The following is a 25100-nucleotide window of genomic DNA, read 5'->3' on the forward strand; positions in this document are numbered from 1 at the left end:
AGGCATGCACCACCATGCCTGGCTAATTTTGTATTTTTAGTAGAGACGGGGTTTCTCCATGTTGAGGCTGGTCTTGAACTCCTGACCTCAGGTGATCCGCCTGCCTCAGCCTCCCAAAGTGCTGGGATTACAGGCGTGAGCCACCGCGCCTGGCCTCTGTCAGCTTTTAAGACCTCTCTATGGTATCATGTAGTTTCTTTAAAAAATGTTTAGGTGTGAATTTCTTTTCTTTTTATCCTTTCTGGGATTCTTTAGCTTCCTAAATTTGTAGGTTGTTTTTCATCAGTTCTCTGTCATTATCTCTTCAAATAGTGCCTTTGCCTCATTCTTTTCCATGCCCCTGCTCCCCTGCCCCTGGAATTCTGACTAGACTGAACCTTCTTATTCTACCCTCGGTATTCTCTTAACTCTTTTATTACTTTTCATTTTCTTGCCTCTATACTGCAATTTTTTCAGATCCACTTTACTAAATCTTTCTTTAGCTGTGTCTAATCTGTTCTTAAATTTGTACACTGGTCATTTTTGTATACTTGCTCCTTATTCCTATTTTAAATTTCTTTTTTTCTATAAGCATATTAAATACATGTACTTATAATCTGTGTCTGCTAACTCCAATATGTGAACTCTTTGCAGGTTCTGATTCTGCTCTTTATTGTTTCTGCTTGCTCTCATTCATTGCATCTTATTTCTTTCTGCATTTTGTGAATGTGAGTTCATATTTCTTACAGCTTTATGTTTAGGAATTTTCTAAATCCTAAGATCAAGATGGGTTCTCCCAAGAAGCTTTGTATTTGCTGCTTTTTAGGCATTCTTAGGCATTTTAAGGCATCATCACTCTTGTACCACTTCTATATTTAATTACTAGCTTAAGATTTTCACACCATCCAGGTAATATAAAATCAGGATTCAAATCTGCATGAAGGTCAGCTTGTGGGTAAAACTTCTCAGGGAATTTCTGTACCCTTCCCATCACCACCAAAGTTTGAGGCAGGAAATTTTCCTTTCCGATCCTTAGACAACGTAAGTTTATTACTAGTTCTCATTTATTATGATGTATAGCCCCTTGGGGTACCATCTTTACCAGGAGAGGTGGGATGTTCTACCAGAAAACTACCAACTTTTATCTTCTGTTCTCTGAGCTTCTTGAGGCACAAGCACAAGTTAACTAGGTTTTCCAAGTAATGTCATTTGCAAATAATGTCCTCAAGGCAGAAGTACTTGGCTTATACCTCTAGGTTTTCACCTTCACATAGTTTTTGGCCTGATTATTCCTTACTTTTCAGCCAGCTATCCCCATGCACATAAGGTTTTTACTTAAAAAATATTTCATCTGCCAGGCACAGTCGCTCACACCTGTAATCCCAGCATTTCGAGAGGCCCAGGTGGAAGAACTGCTTGAACCCAGGAGTTCGAGACCAGTCTGTGCAACATGGCAAGACCCCATCTCCACAAAAAATAAAAAAATTTGCTGGACATGGTGGTGTGCACCCGTGGCCCTAACTACTCGGGAGGCTGAGATGGGAGGATCGCTTGAGCCCAACAGGTCAAGGTTGCAGTCAGCCTTGTTCACACTACTGTACTCTGGCCTGTGTGACAGAGCAAGACTCTGTCCTTCCTCCAAAAAAAAAGTATCTAGAATTTTAAATTGTTTATTTGGGAACGTCTGTCAGGGTACCTAATTCACCATACTGCAGCAAAATAGCTATGCTTTCTTAAAAGTTTGAAAATTGGATATAGATAAAGGTATTAATGGGAAGAAGATGATAACCTTGAAACCTACCAATAACAAGGTTGAGTACACATTTGGAAAGAAATCTGGAAAAAATATCTTCAACAATTTATAAGGAACTAAATTGGAGAGCTCAAAATACTAAGTGAATGCTTCTCAACTTTAACATACATCAGAATCACCTGGAGAATTTATTGAAAGAGAATGCTAAGCCCTACCCCAGGGTTTCTAAATTAGTCAACCTGAAGTGGGAACTGAGAATTTGCTTTTCTAACAAGTTCTCAGATAATGCTAATTTGCTGGTCTGCAGAACCCACTATCAGAATCACTGTACTAAGAGAAATAAAATTCATAAAAACAGGAACACTGACAGGTTCATTTCATTACCTTCTACAAAAGAAGAGAAGAAATGTGTGGAAGTGAGATTTCAATAACACTCTTGGTCCATCTCATCATTTAACTTATAATTAAGTTAATTTGATGACTGACAAGTAGATTTACTGAAAGGCTATGTATACAAAACAGTTATCAGACTCAGTATCTGCAGGTGAAGAAAAAGGACTGGAGTGCAGCAGCTGTTTAAAGCTAGATCTATCATACTAATGATTTAAATAATAGAATAAACAACATTATTTAGAGTATTCAATAACTTGGCAGAGAATATCAAAATTCAAACTACAGACATTGTCAGAAGTGATAATTTACTAAGATGTTCAGAAACAAATGTCTTGTTCAATCATTCAAGAATCATAATACCCCCACACCAGGCTCTATTCTCAGCAATGGGAACTGTCTGCTATCATCTCACAAAATTGTATCAGTATTATTCTCTAGGAGACAAACAGGATAATTAAATTTAAAAATTTGACACAGAGGTTCATTGGAAGACTCAGAATTAGTGATAATTGCTAGTTTCATTGCTTGTCAAACCAACTACAAAAATGTTTATCAGCACATATCACTAAAAACACTTTACAATTTTTTTAAAAACCCACCAATGCAGACCTTAAAGTCTTTATCATGTGGTGATTTTAAAAAGAAACGAATCTTGCCTTTCAAAAATGACTAACTTATTTCTTACCTGAAATTAATAATTTTCCCATTTCCTCCTCCACCAAAGATCTATACGGCTAGTACAAATCCATCAGCACTTTAGCATTTCTTTCTGAATTTAGCAAAAGACCAAAATACCCTGCATTACTCATAAACAGCTGATGCTAATTCATTTGGTTTCAAATCTATAGAGCACAAGTTGTGAGAAATTAACACTTTCAGCTTAAAGTCAAAGAAAAGATCAGGTTCCTAAAGTTATTGAGCCGAATTTTATTGAAGTGCTCTTTGTGTCTGCTCTTATAAAATACAACAGGAAAAATGTAGGTCAAAAATCAGTAGCAGTAGGTTAAAAGCGTCTTTAAAACAAACAAACAAACAAACAAAAAAACAGTCTCGCTCTGTTGCCCAGGCTGGAGTGCAGTGGCACGATCTCAACTCACTGCAACCTCCACCTCTTGGGTTCAAGCTGATTCTCATGCCTCAGCCTCCCAAGTAGCTGGGATTACAGGCGTGTGCCACCACGCCCGCTAATTTTTGGTAGAGATGGGGTTTCGCCATGTTGTCCAGGCTGGCCTTGAACTCCTGGCTTCAAGTGATCTGCCCGCCTCAGCCTCCTAAAGTGCTGGGATTACAGGTGTGAGCCACCATGCCAGGCCAAAGTGTCTTTTTTTTTTTTTTTTTTTAAAGAAGTGGGGATTAAATTGTTCCCACAATTCATATGGAAAAGTGCCAGGAAATGCCAAATTAAGAAAGGTAATGAATGGGTGCCCTATGAAATAACAAGAATAATTTTAAAGCAACAGCAATTAAAAGTGTTATTGATGCACATATGGACAAAAAGAATTATGAAACAGAATAGAGTCGACACTCAGACCCACACATATATGGGAACTGGATATAATACAGAGAACTGCAAATCCATAAAGGAAAAAAATGGACTCAATAAATTATATTGAGACAACTGGTTATACATATGGAAAAGATAAAATTAGTTCATAATTCACACCAAACACAAAAATAAATTCCTGATCAATCACCAAAATGTGCAAGGCAAAATTTTAAAACTTTTATAAGAAAATGACTTCAGGATGGGGAAAGATTTCCTGAAAAACACATAAATACACAAATCACCAAGGTAAAAAAAAATGGGTAATTATAACTACAAAATTTAAATCCAACACTCTATAAACAACATGAAAAGATCATCACTGTCTGAGAGAAGCTATTTACAAGGATTAGAATCCAAAGCCTACCCTACCCCCCAAAAAATGAAAAATTCTACAAATCAATTAAAAAAATACAAAGCCCAGCAGAAAAAATGAGCAAATATACAAAAGTAATTCACAGAAGGGGAAATCCCAATGATCAATATGAAAAATGCTTAATCTCACTAGTAATGAGGACAACATGCAAATTTAAACAATAGTTTTATACCTATTATATTGTAAAAGTTAAAATGTCAGCAATATTAAGTGTTGGAGAGGATATAAATAACAGGTACTCATATACTGCTAGTGAGAGTATAAACTGGCATAACTAGGTAAAGATGAGTATGACTTATCGCCCAGCAATTCTACCTCTGGACATACATGCTAACTCTTACACATATATGCATGGAGACATATACACTCATGTGTTGCTTAATGATGGGGATACATTCTGAGAAATGTGTCACTAGGTGATTTCATCATTATATGAATATTATAGAGTGTACTTACACAAACCTATATGGTATAGCCTATTGCTCCTAGGCTACAAACCTGTAAAGCATGTTACAGCACCAAATGCTGTAAGCAACTGTAACATAATGGTAATTGTGTATCTAAACATATGTAAATATAGAAAGGTAGAGTAAATATATGGTATCATAATCTTATGGGATCACCTTCCTATCTGCAGTCCATCACTAACCAAAATATCATTAATGTAGCAATGGCACTTGACTAAAATAATGTACATTCCGGGAAAAATAAAATTGGAACTGCCTAAATTGTCCTCTAATAAGAAAATAGATAACTGTGGTATATTCACAAAACAGAATACTACAGAGTAGCGGGGATTACAGGCATGCGCCACCACACCCAGCTAATTTTGTATTTTTAGTAGAGACGGGGTTTCTCCATGTCAGCCAGGCTGGTCTCGAACTCCCGACCTCAGGTGATCCACCAGCCTCAGCCTCCCAAAGTGCTGGGATTACAGGCGTGAGCCACCACGCCCGGCTGTAATGTTCTATTTTTAAAAAGATAAATATCTGAAGCAGATATCATCTGTTAACATTTCTTAAACCTCAGTGGTAATCACATGGACATATGTTATTCACTGTACTTTTTGTCATGCTTGAAATCTCTTAAAGTGTGCATGAATTATACTCATTCAAAAATACTTAGGGCTTCCAGAAATGGTTACATCTACACAAGGAATATTTAGTTTTCACTATAAAAAAAATAAGTTGGAAATTAGAAGTTTAAATCATTAGGAAACTGAAGTCAGTATAAGGTAGCTCTCAGAGCAATATTAAGGGTATCAGTACTAAAATATGAAAGAGTATCTCACTGAGAGATTTTCACTTAAAATACCACAGCCAGAGTATAGATGCTTTAAAAAGCATTACAGCAAGTGCTTAGTGTATTGCCCAACGCAGGTATTTGCAAGGGTTCGCTCTTCTGCCACTTCCAGAATTTTCAATGGTAAGATAATATACTTTACCTTATACTTTTGCACCTTAACTACTTTAAAAAAGAGTCATCCTATACATAAATTCCTCTGGGTTTCAGAAAGAAGAAGCTATCTAATGATGCTTTAAAGAATTGTTTTGTTTCCTAAAATTCATTGCATTTGAAGATACTTTTAAAAATATCCACTAAAGCGATACACAAAACCAATAACTACTGCATGTAAGACTGCAGAAAGTTGATAGACTTTAGACAAACTTTCATTTAGGAAATGGACTACCAAACACTTCATAGTATTTGTTTTGATTTGTAGTACTGCACATGAGCTATCCCCAATTTACAGCTTGAGTTCCAAGGTTTCATCTGAAAGTTTATTTGGTAATGATGTCATTCACCCACAAAATGTTATAAATGACTAGGTTTCTAAACAAAGGCTACAAAAGCTTCTGATATTGATACTGATACTGAATATTCTGGCCTGCCCTAGTCAAAACACTAGATTCGATAAATTTTACCTCTAACATCTTTCTATACCCCTTTCAACTCCTAAGCAAGTTCTCTCTCATTGGTTCCTATTTCACATTATCTTACTCCCATCTCTGCAAAACAGATGACCTCGACTAGGTTTAAGGACTTATGAAGAAAGAGATCCACTGGCTTTATTTGCATTAAAGTATGTATATTTTCAGAAAGGGACTGCTGAATCTCCAGTAAGTGAGATTTCTGGCAATTTTAAAAGATAAGCATACAAAACAGTTCAGGCACTGTGGAAAACTTTTCTTTTTTTCTTTTCCAGTAGTGGGAAGGTAGTGGTATCTTCTGATGACCTAGAAACTGTACACTGAATAACATCACACATTTTATTCTTCAGCCAATTTCCCAGATATACTATACACGGTGCCTCACTGGAAAAAACTTCAATTACATAGTGAATATAAATCCCACTTACAAGATGATGTCAGAATATCAAAAGTAGTAAGAATTCAAAATTAACTGTCCCCCACAAAAAGGAAATATAAAACCCATTAAGAGTATCGCAACAGCCGGGCTCAGTGCCTCACGCCTGTAATCCCAGCACTTTGGGAGGCCAAGGCACGCAAATCACTTGAGGTCAGGAGTTCAAGACCAGCCTGGCCAACATAGCAAAACCCTGCCTCTACTAAAAATAGAAAAATTAGCTAGGTGTGGTAGCACAGGCCTGTAATCCCAGCTACTAGGGACGCTGAGGCAGGAGAATTGCTTGAACCCAGTGGGTGGAGGTTGCAGTGAGCCAAGATCATGCCACTGCACTACAGCCTGGGCAAAAGAACAAGACTCTGTCTCAAAAAAAAAAAAAAAAGAGTATTGCAACAACAACAACAAAAACATTTGATAAAATTCAACATCCCTTCATGATTAAAAAAAAACTCTCAACAAATCAGGCATGGAAGGAATACATTTCAAAATAATAAAGTCTATATACAACAAACCCAGAGCTAACATCATACTGAATGAGGAGAGGTGAGATCTTTCTTCTAAAAGCTGGAATGAGGGAGGGATGCCCATTTTCACCACTCCTACTCACCACAGTACTGGAAATCCTAGCCAGAACAATCAGACAAGAGAAAGAAATGAAAGGCATCCAAACTGGACAAGAGAAAGTCAAACTGTCTCTTTGCTGATTATATATCTGTAGGTTTAGAAAACCTTCAAATCAGTAGCATTTCTATACACCAATAATGATCTAGCCAAGAAAGAAATTAAGAAGGCAATCCCATTTACAATAGCTACCAAAAACAAACAAAAACCTAGGAATACATTTAACTAAGGAGGTGAAAGATCTCTACAAGGAAAACTACAAAACGCCAATGAAAGAAAATAAATCAAAAAACATCCTATGCTTGTGGAAAGAATTAATATCATTAAAATGACCATATTGCCAAAGCACTCTACAGATTCAATGAAATCCCTATCAAAATACCAATGTCATTCATATGGGACCACAAAAGGAAAAAGAAAAAAGCCCAAACAACCAAACCAAACCTGAGCAAAAAGAACAAAGCTGCAGACATCACATTACCTGACTTCAAAATATATTATAAGGCTATAGTAACCAAAACAGCATGGTATTGGTATAAAAATAGACACATAGACCAATGGAACAGAATAGAGAATCCAGAAATAAAACCACATAATTATAGACAAATGATCTTCAACAACACTGACAAGAACTCACACAAAGGAAAGGACACCGTCTTCAATAAATGATGCTGAGAAAATTGCATAACCTCATGCAGAAGTGTGAAACTGGACCCCCATCTCTCACCATACACAAAAATCAACTCAAAATGGATTGAAGATTTTAAGACCCAAAACTATAAAAATACTACAAGAAAGTCTAGGGAAAACACTCCTAGACATTGGTGTAAGCAAAGAATTTATGATTAAGACATCAAAAGCACAGGCGACATAAAACTAAACAAATGGGACTTAAGCAAACTAAAAAGCTTCTGCACAGCAAAAGAATAATCAACAGAATGAAGAGACAACCTGTTGAATGGGAGAAAATATTTGCCAAGTATTCATCCAGCAGGGGACTGATAGCCAGAATGTACAAGGAACTCAAACAACTCAAAAGGAAAATAACAAATAATCCCATTAAAAAACAAGATATACAATGGCCAATGGGTACATGAAAAAATATTCCACACCACTATCAGAGAAATGCAAATCAAAACCACAATGAGATATCATTTTACCCCAGTCAGAATGGCTATTATTAAAAAGACAAAAAATAACAGATGTTAGTAAGGATGCAGAGAAAAGGAAACTCTCACATAGACTGTCGGTGGGAATGTAAACTAGTACAACCACTAAGGAACACTGTATGGAGATTTCTCAAAGCTAAAAATAGAATTACCTTCCATTCAGCAATCCCACTACTGGGTATCTACACAAAGGAAAAGAAATCAATATATCAAAGGGATAGCTGCACTTGCATGTTTATTGCAGTACTATCACAATAGCAAAAATATGGAATCAACCACCTAAGTGTCCATCTACAGATGAATGGATAAAGAAGATGTCATACATGTACACAATGGAATACTATTCAGCCATAAAAAGAATGAAATCATATCATTTGCAGCAATGTGGATGGAACTGGAGGTCATTCTCTTAAGTGAAATAAGCCAGGCACAAAAAGACAAATATTACATGCTTTCACATATATGTAGGAGCTACAAAATTTGAACACATGGAGGGAGGGAGTGGAAAAATAGATGACAGAGACTGGGAAGGGCGAGTAAGGGAGAGAAAGGCTGAAGAGAAGTGGGTTAAAAGGTAAAAAGATCCAATGAGGTCAGTCGCGGTGGCTCATACTTGTAATCTCAGCACTTTGGGAGGCCGAGGCGGGCGGATCACCAGGTCAGGAGTCCGAGACCATCCTGACCAACGTGGTGAAACCCCGTCTCTAATAAAAATACAAAAATTAGCTGGGCATGGTGGCACACGCCTGTAATCCTAGCTACTCAGGAGGCTGAGGCAGGAGAATCGCTTGAACCCGGGAGGCAGAGGTTGCAGTGAGCCAAGATAACACCACTGCACTCCAGCCTGGGTGACAGAGCAAGACTCCGTCTCAAAAAAAAAAAAAAGATCCAGTGATAGGAGGAATAAATTCAATGTTTGACAGCTGAGTAGATGACTATACTTAATATATTGGACTCATGTACCCTGACTTGATCACTACACATTATACACATGTAAAAAAAATTTCATGTACTCCATAAATATGCACAAATAAAAGTATTGCAACAAGGTGAACTATTTTTGCTAAATATCACTCAGTAGTTACTAGAAAATAAAGGCTATCAGAAGAAATGATAGACAATCAGATGGGCCAAAGTTTTCCAGATTTTCCAAAAGGTAGAAGATAGTTTCTGAACATTATTATGTCCAAAAAGTTCTAGGCGAGGTAAACCTAGTCTTCATTACACTCTTACAACTAAGTTGGTGAACTAGGTAACAGTACCAGGCTGATCTGAGTTCAAATCTTGACCCTGATTCTTGCTGGCTATGTGAACTTGGCAAGTTACTAAATCTCTCTCTCTCTTTCTCTCTGCAAAAAACAAAGATAATACTACCTACTTTGCAGGTTGTTCTGTTGGGATTAAATGAGATACATCTCTATTTAAGCAACAGTGCCCAAGTGTATTAATGGGTATCAGTCTAGAGGCATGTCACTGGCAGCATGCTCAAGGGTTATTTCTGACCCTGTCTTATCTATCCTTTACCAATAACTCAAACGTAGAAACAGAAGTCATGATTAAACCTACAGATCTAACCAAACTGGAAGAGACAGCTATTATGTTTCCTAACATGAAAGAACTAAGAATCCAGATTACCTCAACAAATAGCAGACATGCACTGACCTAAAAAAATGAATTATAAAAGGATAAGGTCTTGATTTAGGTTCAATAAAACTGTTCTAAACCTAGAATGGAGCTACGGAGCTGATCCATTCTTCTCTGATCACTGTGTTCCATTCTGGGCACATTTTAGAAGAAAGGTTGACAAAACAGTAACATTAGGTTACTTCCAGAGGAAGGTAGCCTAAATGATTAAGCATTTGGAATATGAAATATGCTAGGAATCAGGGGATGACTAACTTGCAAAATTGAAAATCTGAGGAGATATGTAACCTGTATTCAAGTAAATGAGTAGCTTGAGTAGCTATCACATGGAAAAAGAATTGTGTTTAGTTCCCTATCACTTGAAACAGCAGAAATAGTAACTACGTATAAAAGTTACATAGAACTCCAGATAACAAAGACCTAACATAGCTGTATGACATTACAGGCAAGCTTTAGGGTAATATACCATCTATCACCAGAGTGTTCAGAGACTGATTCATTTTCAACAAAAATGTATTGAGTACCTAAGTCCCACAAGGTACACAAAGTGCAGTTGATAATGAGTAAATAACTTATATGTTCTCTGCTTTTCACTGAGGTGAGGTGGTAGAAGCAAATAATACACACTCAAAGTAACAAAAAGATAAATCTCTAAGGACAGGAATACAGTTCTTCAAGAGTATATAACAAAGGATCCTGACTTATAATGTGGGGTCAGAGTAGGCCTCCCTTGAGTAGCTAAGTGATGTCTGAGTAGGACGTAAATGGTTGGGGGAAAGAACGTTACAAAGAAACACCACTTGCAAAGACCTTGTGGTAAGAGAAACTACAGGTTCAAGGAATTGAAAGGCTCATTTACCATATAACCTGAGCACACAGAGTAAGAGAGTGAGTGGAAAGAAGCAGGAGCAGAACCACAAAGAGTCTTGAAGGCCTCATTAAGGATTTGGTTTTCTCCCAAAAGTAATGGGATGCTGTTGAGGAGGGGTTTAAGTAGTAATAGGCACGGGAAGGAACAATCAATGTCAAGAATGAATTGGAGGTGGGCCATATGCTCTAAGAAGACTACTTGGGAGGCCGGGAACGAATCTCAGCACTTTGGGAGGCCAAGGCACGTGGATCACCTGAGGTCAGGAGTTCAAGACCAGCCTGGCCAACATGGTAAAACCCCGTCTCTACTAAAAATACAAAAATTAGCCAGGTGTGGTGGCGGGTGCCTGTAATCCCAGTTACTCAGGAGGCTGAGGCAGGAAAATGGCTTGAACCTGGGAGGTGGAAGTTGCAGTGAGCCGGGATCACGCCATTGCACTCCAGCCTGGGTAACAAGAGCGAAACTGTCTCAAACAAACAAACAAACAAACAAATACTTGGAAGCTTCCTGCAGTAGTCCAGACCAGAAATGATGGTAGTTTGGGAAAAGGAGGTAAAAATGAAGATGTGGAAAGGTGGACAGACTGGAGATTTTTAGGTTAAAATGACAGAACCCATGTGACCAATCCAGCTAGTCCAGTGGGTGACTTGGAACTAGTCTAAAGCAACAATTCCCCCAAACCAGAGTCTTTGGCCATAATTAAATACCTTTTTGGGGGTAGGAGCAGAACTCTGACAAATTTTACCGGGGGATAGGGCAGAGGACATGGATACGGCAGAGGAGAGATATAAAAGGTTACCCACCCTCTCCCTCCCTCAGATTCCCAGCCTATATAACTGGGTGGATGACGGTATCATTCAGTGAGATATTCCTATCTCACTGGATAGGTACAGATGGTCCCTGACTTACATGGTTTGACTTAACATTTTTCAACTTTACAATAATGCAAAGGTGATAGGCATTCAGCAGAAACTGTACTTTGAAGACCTACACAACCATTCTGTTTTTCACCATCAGCACAGTAATAAATGACATAAGGTATTCAACATTTTATAATATAGGTTTGTTAGATGATTTTGCCCAACTGTAGGCTAATGTAAGTGTTCTGTGCATGTGTAAGGAAGGCAGGCTAGGCTAAGCTATGATATTCGGTAGATCGGGTGTATTAAATGCATTTTCAACTTCTGATACTTTCAGCTTACAATGGGTTTATCGGAAGGTAGCCCCATCGTTAAGTCGAGGAGTATCTACACAAGTTAGGTGGGCTAAGATCCTGGGTTCGGAGTTGAAAAAGCTGAGTTTCAGGGGCCTTGATTTTAAATAAGCAGTTGGACATATTAACCTGAAACTTAAAGGGCAGGTCTGGACTGGGGGTAAAATATTAAGAATCACTGGCATATAGACAGTTGTAGCTATGGGCTTAGAAGAAACTGCCTGAGCGGAAAATTGAGAGTGAGAAGTAGGCCTTTGAGGAATACCAGCAATGAATGACAAAGTAGAGGAGGGTGAGTCCGCAAAAGAGAGGTCTGAGTCAAACCAGGAGCGAGGCATTCCAGAACACATGTGAAGAGTGCTGTCCGTCAAGGAAGCCACGGTCAACAACGTCAAACGCTGCTGAGACATCAAATAATAGAAGGATTGAAAAGTATCAATTAAGTTGAGGGACAGTTTTCAGTAGGATGATGGGGCAGAAATCAGACTGCAGTAGGTTGAGGGGTGAGTAGGTGGTAAGCAAATGGAAGACAATAAATATAGACAACTCTATAAAATTTCCTGCTGTAAAGTGGGAAGGGAAAAGGTGATAGCTGTGGGGGTGGGGGAAGGGTTTAAGATAGAGAAGCTTGATTATGTTAAGAAGGAGCAGGTGAATATACAGATAGGGTCTGAAGTACTGGCAGAAGGACTAGGCTTAAAAGGAGAGGCCATGGGGAAAAGGAAGAGAAAGACGCCAAACTAAATGACCTTTAAGATCCCTTCTGACTCTAGAATCTCATGACCTACAAGTCCCTTTAGATAGGGCATTTGCATATATGCATAAATCTATGCAAACTTATTCAAAAATTCTGGTATAAATAGATCAATCACATCTTTCGCCCCCAATGACGCAGTTAATGTCCTCAGGTTTATGACCAGTGTAATCTCTGGGCAGGACTCATCCTTTGAGAGCTTTTAGCTCAAGGCAGACTGCAATACAGCACTCAACCAGCTCGCTCTCTCTCCTCGCCAAACCCATCCTACCCAGCGATCCTAAAGGCTAAAGGAGGAAGTAAATTTAAAACCCTGAAACTACAGCATATCCTGCTGCATTCGAAGCGACTGTCATCCATAAAAACAAAACGTGACACCCCAAATCCATCCTCACTCCTAGCTAAAGCCAATTCCTGCCTGACCCGACAGTTGACAGGTACCCCAGATGGCCGGGCTTTAACACTAAAAGTCATTGGCACCCCCTCCTCTTTCCCAACGACCTTTAATTTGTGAAGAGCCAGACATGGGTTCCTGATGATCCTTCCTACACCCCTCGCCCCGAATGCAGCAAACGTGTTCCCGGCAGTTACTCCGGCGCCCCCTAATAAGCCCTCGCAAGAAGGTGCGGAAAGACCCCCAGAGCCTGTCAGAGGGGGCTTCGGCGACCGCGACCCTGCGGCTGTGTGGAGGACGAGGGAAAAAGCCCCAAGGGATGGGAAAGGAGGATGACGGAAGGCGCAGCAGACGCGGGTAACGAGGGGTCATCTCCCCTCGAGGGGGGTGGAGTTGTTGAGGAGGGCTAATCCCCTGCCACCGCTCCCCTGCTACCCTCAAGTCCCGCTCTGGCCTCGCGCCCCATTGCTGGGATTAACTCCAACTCCCCTGGGGCCGCCTGGACCCCGGAGTGCCCGCGAGCCCGGCGCCCCTGCCTCGAGCCTGGGCTCCCCGACCAGCACTCACCCGGCCCGCCATCTTCGCGGACACGTCCGGCTCGCCGGCTGCAGCTCTGCGCTCGGCAAAGCCCGCCTCCGCCGCGCGCGCGCCCCCGCCGCCCGCCCTCGCGCAGGCGTGCAACCGCCGTAAGGACGCGCGCGTCCCTGGCCGCGTCCCCGGCGTCCTCGCTCTACAGGGCGCGCGCGCGGGCTCGGCGGCCGCCAGGGGTGCGCGGGGGGTGCGGAGCGGCGGCGCCATTTTGGCTGGAGCTGCCGGGCTGCGACGGGTGACTCTGTTTCCAACGTGCGTGTCAGTCCGCCGGTGCCTCGAGGGCTGCACATGCGAGTCTCATCCCCCCTGGCCGTTCGCGCGGAATTTGTCTCAAGGGCTTTAATGCTTCGGATCACTTATCCCTTTGCCAGCTGCTGTTCGCCCTCGAATGTCCATTTTGCTATGTGCTTCCAGACTCTCTTAAACATGGTCTTGCCGGTGAGAGCGCCCGGCACGTTCCCTGGCTTCCCCCAAAAAACATCAGCTCCGAGGAGTTGGTGCTGAGTTCAAATTCTCCATGAATTTTCTCACTTTTCTTTGTAGGCGTACTTGTTTTTCCTAGTTGCTGGAATTGTCATCGTCAGCAGTTTTATTTATGCGTAGCCTGGAAAACTCAGTATTTTCTTCAGATTTGAAAGTGAATTGTGTGGCCGGGCGCGGTGGCTCACGCTTGTAATCCCAGCACTTTGGGAGGCCGAGGCGGGCGGATCACGAGGTCAGGAGATCGAGACCACGGTGAAACCCCGTCTCTACTAAAAATACAAAAAAATTTAGCCGGGCGTGGTGGCGGGCGCCTGTAGTCCCGGCTACTCGGAGAGGCTGAGGCAGGAGAATAGCGTGAACCCGGGAGGCAGAGCTTGCAGTGAGCGGAGATCGCGCCACTGCACTCCAGCCTGGGTGACAGAGCGAGACTCCGTCTCAAAAAAAAAAAAAAAAAGTGAATCGTGATTATTTTTATACATTATTTTTATTAAATATTTGTCTTTATTTAATAAAGGCAACTTGTATCTTCGCCAACCTTTTCATTCCCCAGCGTTGTTTCATTTTAGACAATATATATGGTAGAATCTGAATAAAATATGCCCTAAATTGAGCCTTGTTGAACCTCGATGTTTCCACCATACCATTTCTCCACTGGAATCTCAGAATATCTAACTGCAAGCACCCTGAGAGGAGAAATATTCTGCCGAATGGATTCCCTGATGCTTTTATTTACCCCACTCTCATATCTCTCTTCATATTTGCACAAGACAATAGGGAATGATAGGATTTGTTCGCTTTCATTTCTCACAATTAGAATAAATCGGGTTTTTTTTCCCCAACATGAGGAAAGAAGAGAAATAACTAGAAGAGCTGAGCATGCATAGTGATTTAAATTTGAGAACTAATAAAATCAGACAGTGACCTGAAGATGAACTAGGGACAGAAGAAAAAATTCATGCCAGCCGGGCGCGGTGGCTCATGCCTGTTATCCAAGCACTTTGGGCGGATCACCTAAGGTCAGGAGTTCCAGACCAGCCTGGCCAATATGGTGAAACCCCGTCTCTACTAAAAATACAAAAATTAGCTGGGCATGGTGGCGGGCGCCTGTAATCTCAGCTACTCAGGAGGCTGAGGTGGGAGAATCGCTTGAACCCCGGAGGCAGAGGTTGAAGTGAGCTGAGATTGAGAAGCTGGGCAACAGAGCGAGACTCCGTCTAAAAAAAAAAAAAAAAAAAAAATTCACCTCAATTTCATTAAGTCTCACACTGAACCTGAGGACCAGGGTGCTTCGTTGACCGAATCACATGTTAGCTAAATCATGGGTGGGTCGGAGAGGTTATCAGGAAAGATAGGAAACTAGTTGAGTTCTGATCTACTAGCAGAAGCTACTAACTTACAAAAACAAATATTAGAATGGCTTGGGGAGTCCAAAGGGTTAGGTTCTTTTCTTTGTCCCTATCTGCCCATCACCTGTGTACCTTCATCTCTCTGAGCCCAGTTTCCTTATTTGTTTTTGTTTGTTTGTTTTTGAGACGCAGTCTTACTGTGTCACTCAGGCTGGAGGAAAATGGTGTGATCTTGGCTCACTGCAACCTCCGCCTCCCAGGTTCTAGCAATTCTCCTGTCTCAGCCTCCCAAATCGCTGGTATTACAGGCACCTGCCACCACGCCCAGCTAATTTTTGTATTTTTAGTAGAGACAGGGTTTTGCCATGTTGTCCAGGCTGGTCTCCAACTCTTGACCTCAGGTGATCCACTGGCCTTGTCCTCCCAAAGTGCTGGGATTATAGAGGTGAGCCACCACGCCTGGCCTAGTTTCCTTATTTGTACAGTGGGAGGTATAATTAAATAAGCTTAACAGTTGTATCCTTTTTTTTTTGACACCTTGAATTTGAACCTAGAATCAAAGAGATTTTGTCCAAATAATTACCAGATCCAGAAGATGACATTTGGTTCTCAGTCCAATAATCTGACGTTATTTTCAAGGTTGGAAAATAATGCAAATGTGTTTCTCCGTATCACTGGTTAGTTTGTCTTGTTTTACTAGATAAGCTAGATTGCAAGTACAAATGTCTTCAATTTCTCCAACAAGGAGGAATATTTATCATCTTGGAAGGATATGCCTGCTGGTAAGTTTTCCAGTGTATCAGCTAATGTGCATATCTACCCATTATAAGAGGCCCTCTGTGCCCTCTCAAAGCCCTCTGTGCCTTCTCACAAGTAGTAAAAATTAAATAGAATCATTTGCAGAGCCCTGCAGGGCCTGCCAAATTGCAGGCAAACATAGCTCTTGTCCTTAAGGTCCTTAGCATCCAGCAGGAGAGGAAGGATCCTAAGACATTGCTCCAGATACTCCACATGTCTCTGCATGCTGTTTGTGCCTTGCTCTGACATTCAAGGTCATCTTAGAAATAGAGGGGTGCTGATTCTGCATCACCCTCTGAGTAATCCTTGCAGTGATAGTCGATAAGCAACGAAGGATTTTGCTGCCCCAAATTCACTCTGCCCTTTTCTGGTAACAGCTCCTCCGGTTCTCATGCAGCCTTGGAAAGATTGTCAGACCAGGTACCCTGCCTCCCCCTGGCCCAGGAGTGAGTACAGAACCCAAGTTCAATCAATCAGATGCTCTCTCTCTCCTAAGTAACTGCAATCTTGAGTACCCTGAGGAATAAAGACAGAAATAGCTGGAGCTCATTTACTGCAATGATGACACCCTGAAGAGACCATTTGCTAGTTTTCTAGATCTCTAGAGTTTACCTGCTTTCTGTAGTCTGCAAAATCTGATTGTCCCCCTTTGTCTTGATTTTTGTGAGTTAGTCACTTTCTCTTCCTAGAAAAATACCTCCCTCAGCTCTTCATCGATCTCTGAAATTCTTCTTTTTTTTTTTTTTTTTTTTTTTTTTGAGACGGAGTCTTGCTCTGTTGCCCACGCTGGAGTGCAGTGGCGCAGTCTCGGCTCACTGCAAGCTCCGCCTCCCAGGTTCACGCCATTCTCCTGCCTCAGCCTCTCCGAGTAGCTGGGACTACAGGCGCCCGCCACCACGCCCGGCTAATTTTTTGTATTTTTAGTAGAGACGGGGTTTCACTGTGGTCTCGATCTCCTGACCTCGTGATCCGCCCGCCTCGGCCTCCCAAAGTGCTGGGATTACAAGCGTGAGCCACCGCGCCAGGCATGAAATTCTTCTAATATGCTTTCCTTTTACAGTGAGAAAGTTAGTAAGATGGCTAACAGAATGATTAATTTAAATCCTAAAGTGTAATGACTAACATCATTTTTTAAGGAAGAAAGGGCTTTGAGTGGGGGGTAGGAGGTGAGACTAGGGATAGGGTCAGAGAGGAAAGGTACCTGAAAGGTGGGGAAAGAAGGTGAAAACATGATAAAATGGAAATAGCAGGACCCAGAATGAAGAAGAGTGGGGCATAAGGGCAGGGGCAGGGTTTGACCAAGGTCAGTTCTTGCTGAACACAGCCCTTGTGATCCAGTGTGATGGTTAATTCTGTGTCAACTTGGCTTGGCCATGTTGCCCAGATACTTGATCAAATATTATTCTGGATGTTTCTGTGAGGATGTTTTTGGATGAGATTTACATTTAAATCTGTAGGCTTTGAGTAAAGAAGTTTGCCCTCCATAATGTAGGTGGGCCTCATCCAATCACTTGAAAGCCTGAATAGACTAAAGGCTAAACTCATCCAGAACAAGAAGGAATTCTCTAGCAGGTTACCTGTGAACTAGAACTGTAACTCTTCCCTGGGCCTCCAGCATGCCAGCTTCTCCCATCAGATTTTGGGCTCCCAAAGTCTCCACGATCACACGAGTCAATTCCTTAAACGAAATTTCCTCCTACGTATATACACTTTCTGTTAGTTCTATTTCTCTGGAGAACCCTGATGAATATAGTCAGTTTCCTGTCAGTTACAGGGACGTGATTCCTAGTATCACCTGTTGCTCCCTGAGAGGTAACCAACATCTATAGGTGGAGGCCTGATTCAAAGACTTGAAAACAGTGCAGAGATAGAATTTTATGTTCAAATTATGTCCCATTAAACATCACTTAACATGTGCTCCATTGGAATGGGGCTGACTAACATTTTGGTTATATAGACATTTGTTTGTAATAGTTGTGGTAACAGAATTTAACTGGGGGAAAAATAAATACCTTCTGTGATTTGTGGAGTGAGGGCAATATAAAACATAGAAGTGAACAGATTCACTGTAATCCACTTTATTTAACAAAGCAATCTGACTATTTGGTGTTTTCATATTAACCAAAGGAAAACTACCTTTAGTCTGTGGAAACTGTAGGGTTAAACAAGTGGCACTGGGGACAGAGTTTTTAGTCACCACAGGGCTGTTTCAAAGGTCTTCCAGCAGGATTGTATGTAGGTGTTTCAGGGAACAGACCTGTTCGGTGAATTCACTACTGTATTGTAATTGTCAGAAGGCGCCCTGCAGAGAGAGAGAGTGTGTGTGTGTGTGTGTGTGTGTGTGTGTGTGTGACAGAGAGAGACAAAGAGAGAGATGAAGACCTGCACTTCCCTTCTTGCAGAAGATGTCACTGTGAAGCACACAAAGGTGGTCTTCAGAGCCCCTTTTATTCCCTTCCCGCTGTACCCCCTCCTCTCTTTCCCAAGTTCTTTCAGTATTGGTAACCTAACGTATTACTCTTCCCAGGAGTATTGGCAATTTAGGAAAATACTGACAGGACAGCAGTGCCTAACCTAAGAAAACAAACCTCAAAAGGCAACACTTCAGAGACTGTGACACTGTACGGGGAGCCATCTGTGCATAGAAAGCCTTCTCTTGCCCCTCCAATCGTAACTCACAGGTCAGCCACACATACCATGCAAGCCTAGGCTTTCTGGGAGCCCCATGAACACTTAATTTTACAGCCCCGTCACAGCCAGTTTTAGGATGATGGAGTTGCCATCTTTTTGTTTTCTGTCAGAGAAAGCTGTTTTCTAAAATGATGGACAAAGCTAGAGAACGGAGCAAAATGGAGAAAGGACATAGAATTTTTAAATGAAAGGAAGACCAGCTGATGCAATGCAGTATTCTAGCTGCAGTCAGTTGCGGGGCGGGGTGGGGGTGTTTGTTTTAAATGAATATGTCTTTTCTCTTTGCAGGATCAAGGACAAACACCTATAGTCACAAAAATCAATTCATTCTGGAAAGCCTGAGTGGGCAGAAGAGATGATAGAATCCTCCGTGGAAAGGAAGGACTGTTGCTATGGAAACCAGATGATCCTTCAGGGGGGGCCCCAATCCACTTGCCAGGCTGCCTAACCCTGTGTATTAACATCATGGGGCTGGAAGGCTGCCTGCATCTCTTCGAAAAGAGATTTTTAAGATATTGGTCTGATGAGACTTTCTGCATCTTGAGAAAAGTAAATCAGCGTCTCCTGGGAGGGGCTAAGTTGCCTAGAACCTTAAAACACTAGAGGCCTGCACACCACAGCTGATTGGGGTGACTATATTGGCTACTCTTGACATTTCGCAGGAGGGCATCCAAGAAGGTGTGCCTTAAGGATTCTCTCTCTCTCTTTTTTTCTTTTCTTGTGATGGAGTCTTGCTCTGTTGCCCAGGCTGGAGTGCAGTGGGATGATCTCGGCTCACTGCAACCTCTGCCTCCCAGGTTCAAGCGATTCTCCTGCCTCAGCCTCTCAAGTATTTGAGATTACAGGCACGCACCACCATGCCTGGCTAATTTTTTTATTTTTAATTTTTATTTTTTGGTAGAGACAGGGTTTCACCATGATGGCCAGGCAGTTCTCGAACTCCTGACCTCAAGAGATCCACCCGCCTTGGCCTCCCAAAGTGCTGGGATTACAAGCGTGAGTCACTGCGCCTGGCCAAGGATTCTCTTAAGGGCAGGTTTATGGAGGCCTGTTTCTGAGGTAAGGAACAGAGCTTTCCAAGAGAGGAAGAAGACATCCCTTGAGCAGAGGTTTGATTAGAAGAATAAGTTTAGTGGCACTTGGGGGAAGTTGGTGTGGGTATTCTGTGTGACATTTAAACTCTAACTACCACACCAATACCACTATTACTACAACTATCCCTAATTACGCTATTAACTAATTTTAAAGTCTAAGCCAGAAATGAGGAGCTTTCTCCAAATAGGTTTCTCAGAGTGAAATTCTCTTTCTACTTCTCCCAAGAGCACTTTGTCCTTTCCATGCTTTACAAATAACATTATATTGATAAGATGTGTTTTCTATTAAGGAAAAAATAACTCTATTAAATCAATATCATCATAAGCAATTCATGCTTATTGAGTCATTGCAGTTCGAGATTTATAAACTTCCCTGAGCAGCCACTGTGATATCAATTAAACCTCCCTCTTAATTGTCAGAGTTTTAATTTTTAAAAAATAAGTTGAGTTTTCCATTTTAAAATCAGTACACCATTTTCCCTCGATCACTTAAAAACAATCACAGTCCTACCTCCTGAATATATTCACTAGTAGGTTCGGCCTATTTTTAGCCTCTCCCCTATACATTCCTCATGCATATCATTATAAAACTCTCCCTCTTTTTCTCTCTCTATATGTATGTCTTTTGTTTGTTTTTTGAGACAGAGTCTCGCTTTGTCTCCTAGGCTGGAGTTCAGTGGCACTATCTTGGCTCACTGCAACCTCTGCCTTCCAGGCTCAAGCAGTCCTCTCATCTCGGTCTTCCGAGTAGCTAGGGCTACAGGTGCACATCACCATGACCAGCTAATTTTTGTATTTTGTATTTTTTGTAGAGATGGGGTCTCACCATGTTGACCAGGCTGGTCTTGAACTCCTTGGCTCAAGCAATCTACCCAACTCAGCCTCCCAAAGTGCTAGGATTACAGGTGTGAGCCACTGCACCCGGCCATATGTATTAAATATATATATAATATATATAAAACATATATGTATATGTGTATGTATTCATGTGATTATAATTGTTTAGCAATTGAATGCCATGTGGGCAGGAACTTTGTTTATTCAGAGACTTGTGAAAGGAAAATAAAAACTTGGGACCCCAATTCATTCTGCCAAAAGAAAAAAAAATTAAGCTGAAAGCTGAGTCATGCAAGAAGTTCCCTTTCCTTTCATTCCTAAGCAGGACTGGCTGCAGCTAACTACTCTATGTCCACCTTATCTTATGGTAAGCACTAGAGTAATACATAATTGACTATTCCCCTACTTGCTCGTTGTCTCTTGCAACATGTGAATTTAGTAATGTGACCATACTCTCCTTCTTTCCCCTCCAGCCTGCTTTTCCGTTTTAAATATTAAATCCTGGCCGGGCACCATGGCTCACGCCTGTAATCCCAGCACTTTGGGAGGCCGAGGCAGGTGGATCATAAGGTCAGGAGTTCGAGACTAGCCTGGCCAACATGGTGAAACCCCGTCTCTACTAAAAACAACAAAAATTAGCTGGGCATGGTGGTGTGCGCCTGTAATCCCAGCTACTGGGGCGGCTGAGCCAGGAGAATGGCTTGAACCCTGGAGGCGGAGGTTGCACTGAGCCGAGATTGTGCCACTGCACTCCGGCCTGGGTGACAGAGCAAGACTCTGTCTCAAAAATAAAAAATAAATATAAATAAATAAATAAAATATTAAATCCTTCTGGCCGGGCATGGTGACTCACACCTGTAATCCCAGCAGTTTGGGAGGCTGAGGTGGGCGGATCACCTGAAGTCAGGAGTTGGAGACCAACCTAGCTAACATGGTGAAACCCCGTCTCTACTAAAAGCACGAAAATTAGCCAGGAGTGGTAGCACGCACCTGTTAATCCCAGCTACTTGGGAGGCTGAGGCATGAGAATCGCTTGAACCCGGGAGGGGGAGGTTGCAGCGAGCCAAGATTTTACCACAGCACTCCACCCTGGGCAACAGAGTGAGACTCTGTCTCAAAAACAAACAAACAAACAAAACTAAATCCCTCAAAATCACCTTTGGAAAAAGGCACAGACCTGTCTCCCAGGTGAGCATCCTTAATTTTGGTAAAATAAACTTGTAAATTGATTGAGACATGTCTCAGATACATTTTGGTTTACAGGCTCAGTGCAGATCTTGGGAAAATAATGAATATTCTTAGGCTATGAGGGATGGAAGGATAAATTCTCATAATTATCAGCTCCAGCATTCCTTCTGTAGGAACAAACAATGGTAAGTAAAAATCTCACCTTTATTATTTCACCTTTTTTTTAGGTTATGATGACTCCATTCAAACAAACAACCTTCATAGTTGCTGGCAAAATAACTTTCTATCTTTGCCTTGGAAGTCAGTAGGACATGAATATATCATTTCTAATAGATGAAATAAAAATACTAGTAAACATTTGGAAAAATAGCAAGTCATCGAAGAAATGAAAATTAAACTAGCATGAGTTTTTTTTTTTGTTGTTGTTGTTGTTGTTTTTTGAGACAGAGTCTCACTCTGTCACCCAGGCTGGAGTGCAGTGGCTCGATCTCGGCTCACTGCAACCTCCACCTCCCGGGTTCAAGCGATTCTTCTGCCTCAGCCTCCCAAGTAGCTGGGATTACAGGAATGTGCCACCACGCCCAGCTAATTTTTGTATTTTTAGTAGAGATGGGGTTTCACCATGTTGGCCATGATCGTCTTGATCTAACCTCGTGATCCGCCCATCTCGGCCTCCCAAAGTGCTGGGATTACAGGTGTGAGCCACCACACCCAGTTATGTACAATTTTTATAGTCAGAAAAAACATACTTTAATTTTTAAGGAGTCATATGTATTTATATTAACCCTCATACATATAAGCAATGTAATTAGAAAAGTAAGTACAGTACTGTAATTGTAATAGTTTTGTTTGCTCAATGCACAGTGAGTCAGCATACAGAGACACCCAGCTGCAGCAAAGAGTTTAATAATCATAGGGCATCTGAATGAGGAGATGGGAAGAAGCCTCAAATCCACCTCCCTGAGAGGTTTGGGGGGCAGGGTTTTTAAGTCCTCTGGACAGGGGCTGCAGTGTAGGGATCGATGATTGGTCAAGAAGTGAAGGGCGAAGTCATGAGACAGGGAGACCAAGAAACCTCATTCTTGTGCTGAGTGGGTTCTTTGGTGGGGGATGTCAGAATTCAGGATCTGAAAAACAACCAGTTCTTGAGCAAAAAGATCTTATGAGTCTAGCGTCAGAAATTCTTACTCATGGTAAGAACCATGGAGAAACAGGTAGCAGGTGGTCTAGCACGCGGAGTGATGTTCAGTGAGTTAGCAGCTGCAGGGAAGTGGGTCAAAGTACACTTGTGCACCCTGGATAACAGCTAACTATATATAATACTGCCTAAAGCCTGGCTTGTAACTCTCCTTAATCCTGTGAGGGAGTTTCAGTTCTGTATTTGCTTAAAAAGATTAAGGTGGCCAGGCGAGGTGGCTCATGCCTGTAATCCCAGTACTTTGGGAGGCCGAGGTGGGTGGATCACTTGAAGCCAGGAGTTCAAGACCAGCCTGGCCAACATGGTGAAACCCCGTCTCTACTAAAAATACAAAAATTAGCCAGGCGCAGTGGCACATGCCTGTAATGCCAGCTACTCGTGAGGCTGAGGCAGGAGGATCACTTGAATCCAGGAAGCAGAGGTTGCAGCGAGCTGAGATCGCACCACTGCACTCCAGCCTGGGTGACAGAGTGAGACCCTGTCTCAAAAAAAAGAAAAAAAAAAAAAAAAGGAAAAAGAAAAAGAAAAGAAAAGAAAGAAAAAGATTAAGGTGTAGGAGTGGGACAGACCCAGGCTACTTAATATTTTTCTGTAAAACAGCAGGGATAATAGTTTCTTTTCTTTTCTTTTCTTTTTTTTTTTTTTTTTGAGACAGAGTCTTGCTTTATTGCCTAGGCTGGAGTGCAGTAGCACGATGTTGGCTCACTGCAACCTCTGCCTCTCAGGTTCAGGCAATTCTCCTGTCTCAGCCTCCTAAGTAGCTGGGATTACAGGCGTGTGCCACCACGCCTGGCTAATTTTATATTTTTAGTAGAGATGGGGTTTCTCCATGTTGGTCCGGCTGGTCTCGAACTTCCAACCTCAGGTGATCCGCCCGCCTCGGCCTCCCAATGTGCTGGGATTACAGGTGTGAGCCACCAAGACTGGCCAGGGATAATAGTTTGTAATTCACTGGGCGTTACGGTCCTGCAGGTAACATTCTTTTTCTTATTTAGTCAATTCTAGCAGTATCTTCTAACTTTGTTTGTTTGTTTGTTTTGAGACAGGGTCTCACTTTGTCGCCCAGGCTGGAGTGCAGTGGCATGATCACGGCTCTCTGCAGCCTCGACCTCCCGGGCTCAAGTGATCCTCCTGCCTCAGCCTCCCGAATAGCTGGGGCTACAGCTGCTACCACGCCCGGCTAATTTTAAAAAAATTTTTTGCAGGGATAGGGTTTTGCCGTGTTGCTCAGGCTGGTCTCGAACTGCTAGTTCAAAGCCTTGGCCTTCCAGGCGTGAGCTACCGCGCCGGGCCTGCTAAAGTTCTTGATATAGTTTCTGGCACATAGTATATGTTTAATAGATGTTTGTTATTCTAATGATTTCAGTTATGTACCATTTACAGGCGTTTGTAATCTTTTTAGCTAACAAGGTGGGCATTTAGGGAACTGATTATAGAAAGTATTTCTCAGAAACGAGGACTGGTTCTGCGACGTCTTAACGAGGTGCGGGTGGCCAGTTTTTTCCCCAACTGTTGAAAATCTGTTTAGAGGTGGGAGGGCAGTCTAGCCTCAGGCGGAATAGGAAACCTTCCTTATGCCTAATTTCAGTGTCAGCGTCTGGTATTTCCTACGCGGAACACCGCCCCAAACTAATGTCTACGTTTAACTCAACCGGGGTAAATTTCCTTCCATGGCACTATTAACTTGGCCCGGCCCACATGTCCGCTCCCGGTTGGTGTGAACGCTCCGGGGTTAGCTCAAACCTCGGCGATTTTCCCAGCTGATTGGCCGTGCAAACAGACATCCTTTTGCTTTTC

At 42.0% G+C, this 25100-nt stretch overlaps 1 protein-coding gene across 5 annotated transcripts in view; it reads right to left on the reverse strand.

The window, feature by feature from the left end:
* NSF (N-ethylmaleimide sensitive factor, vesicle fusing ATPase) overlaps positions 1 to 13767 on the reverse strand; it is a 167085-nt gene extending 153318 nt beyond the window's left edge. For 3 of the 5 annotated variants that reach the window (XR_010118223.1, XR_010118224.1, XM_063629298.1), the window contains exon 1: positions 13645 to 13740. Coding sequence is in view for 3 of the 5 variants with exons in the window: in XM_063629298.1 (XP_063485368.1) it covers positions 13645 to 13656 (12 nt within the window). In the remaining 2 variants the exon portion in view is untranslated. Of the gene's footprint in view, positions 1 to 13644 lie in introns of all 5 variants that reach the window. The other 2 variants (XM_055258381.2, XM_055258379.2) reach the window with 1 other exon arrangement.
* Positions 13768 to 25100: the final 11333 nt, after the last annotated feature.

The sequence above is a fragment of the Symphalangus syndactylus genome, chromosome 20 (assembly GCF_028878055.3).
Source record: "Symphalangus syndactylus isolate Jambi chromosome 20, NHGRI_mSymSyn1-v2.1_pri, whole genome shotgun sequence".
In the NCBI taxonomy this organism is placed as follows: Eukaryota; Metazoa; Chordata; class Mammalia; order Primates; family Hylobatidae; genus Symphalangus; species Symphalangus syndactylus.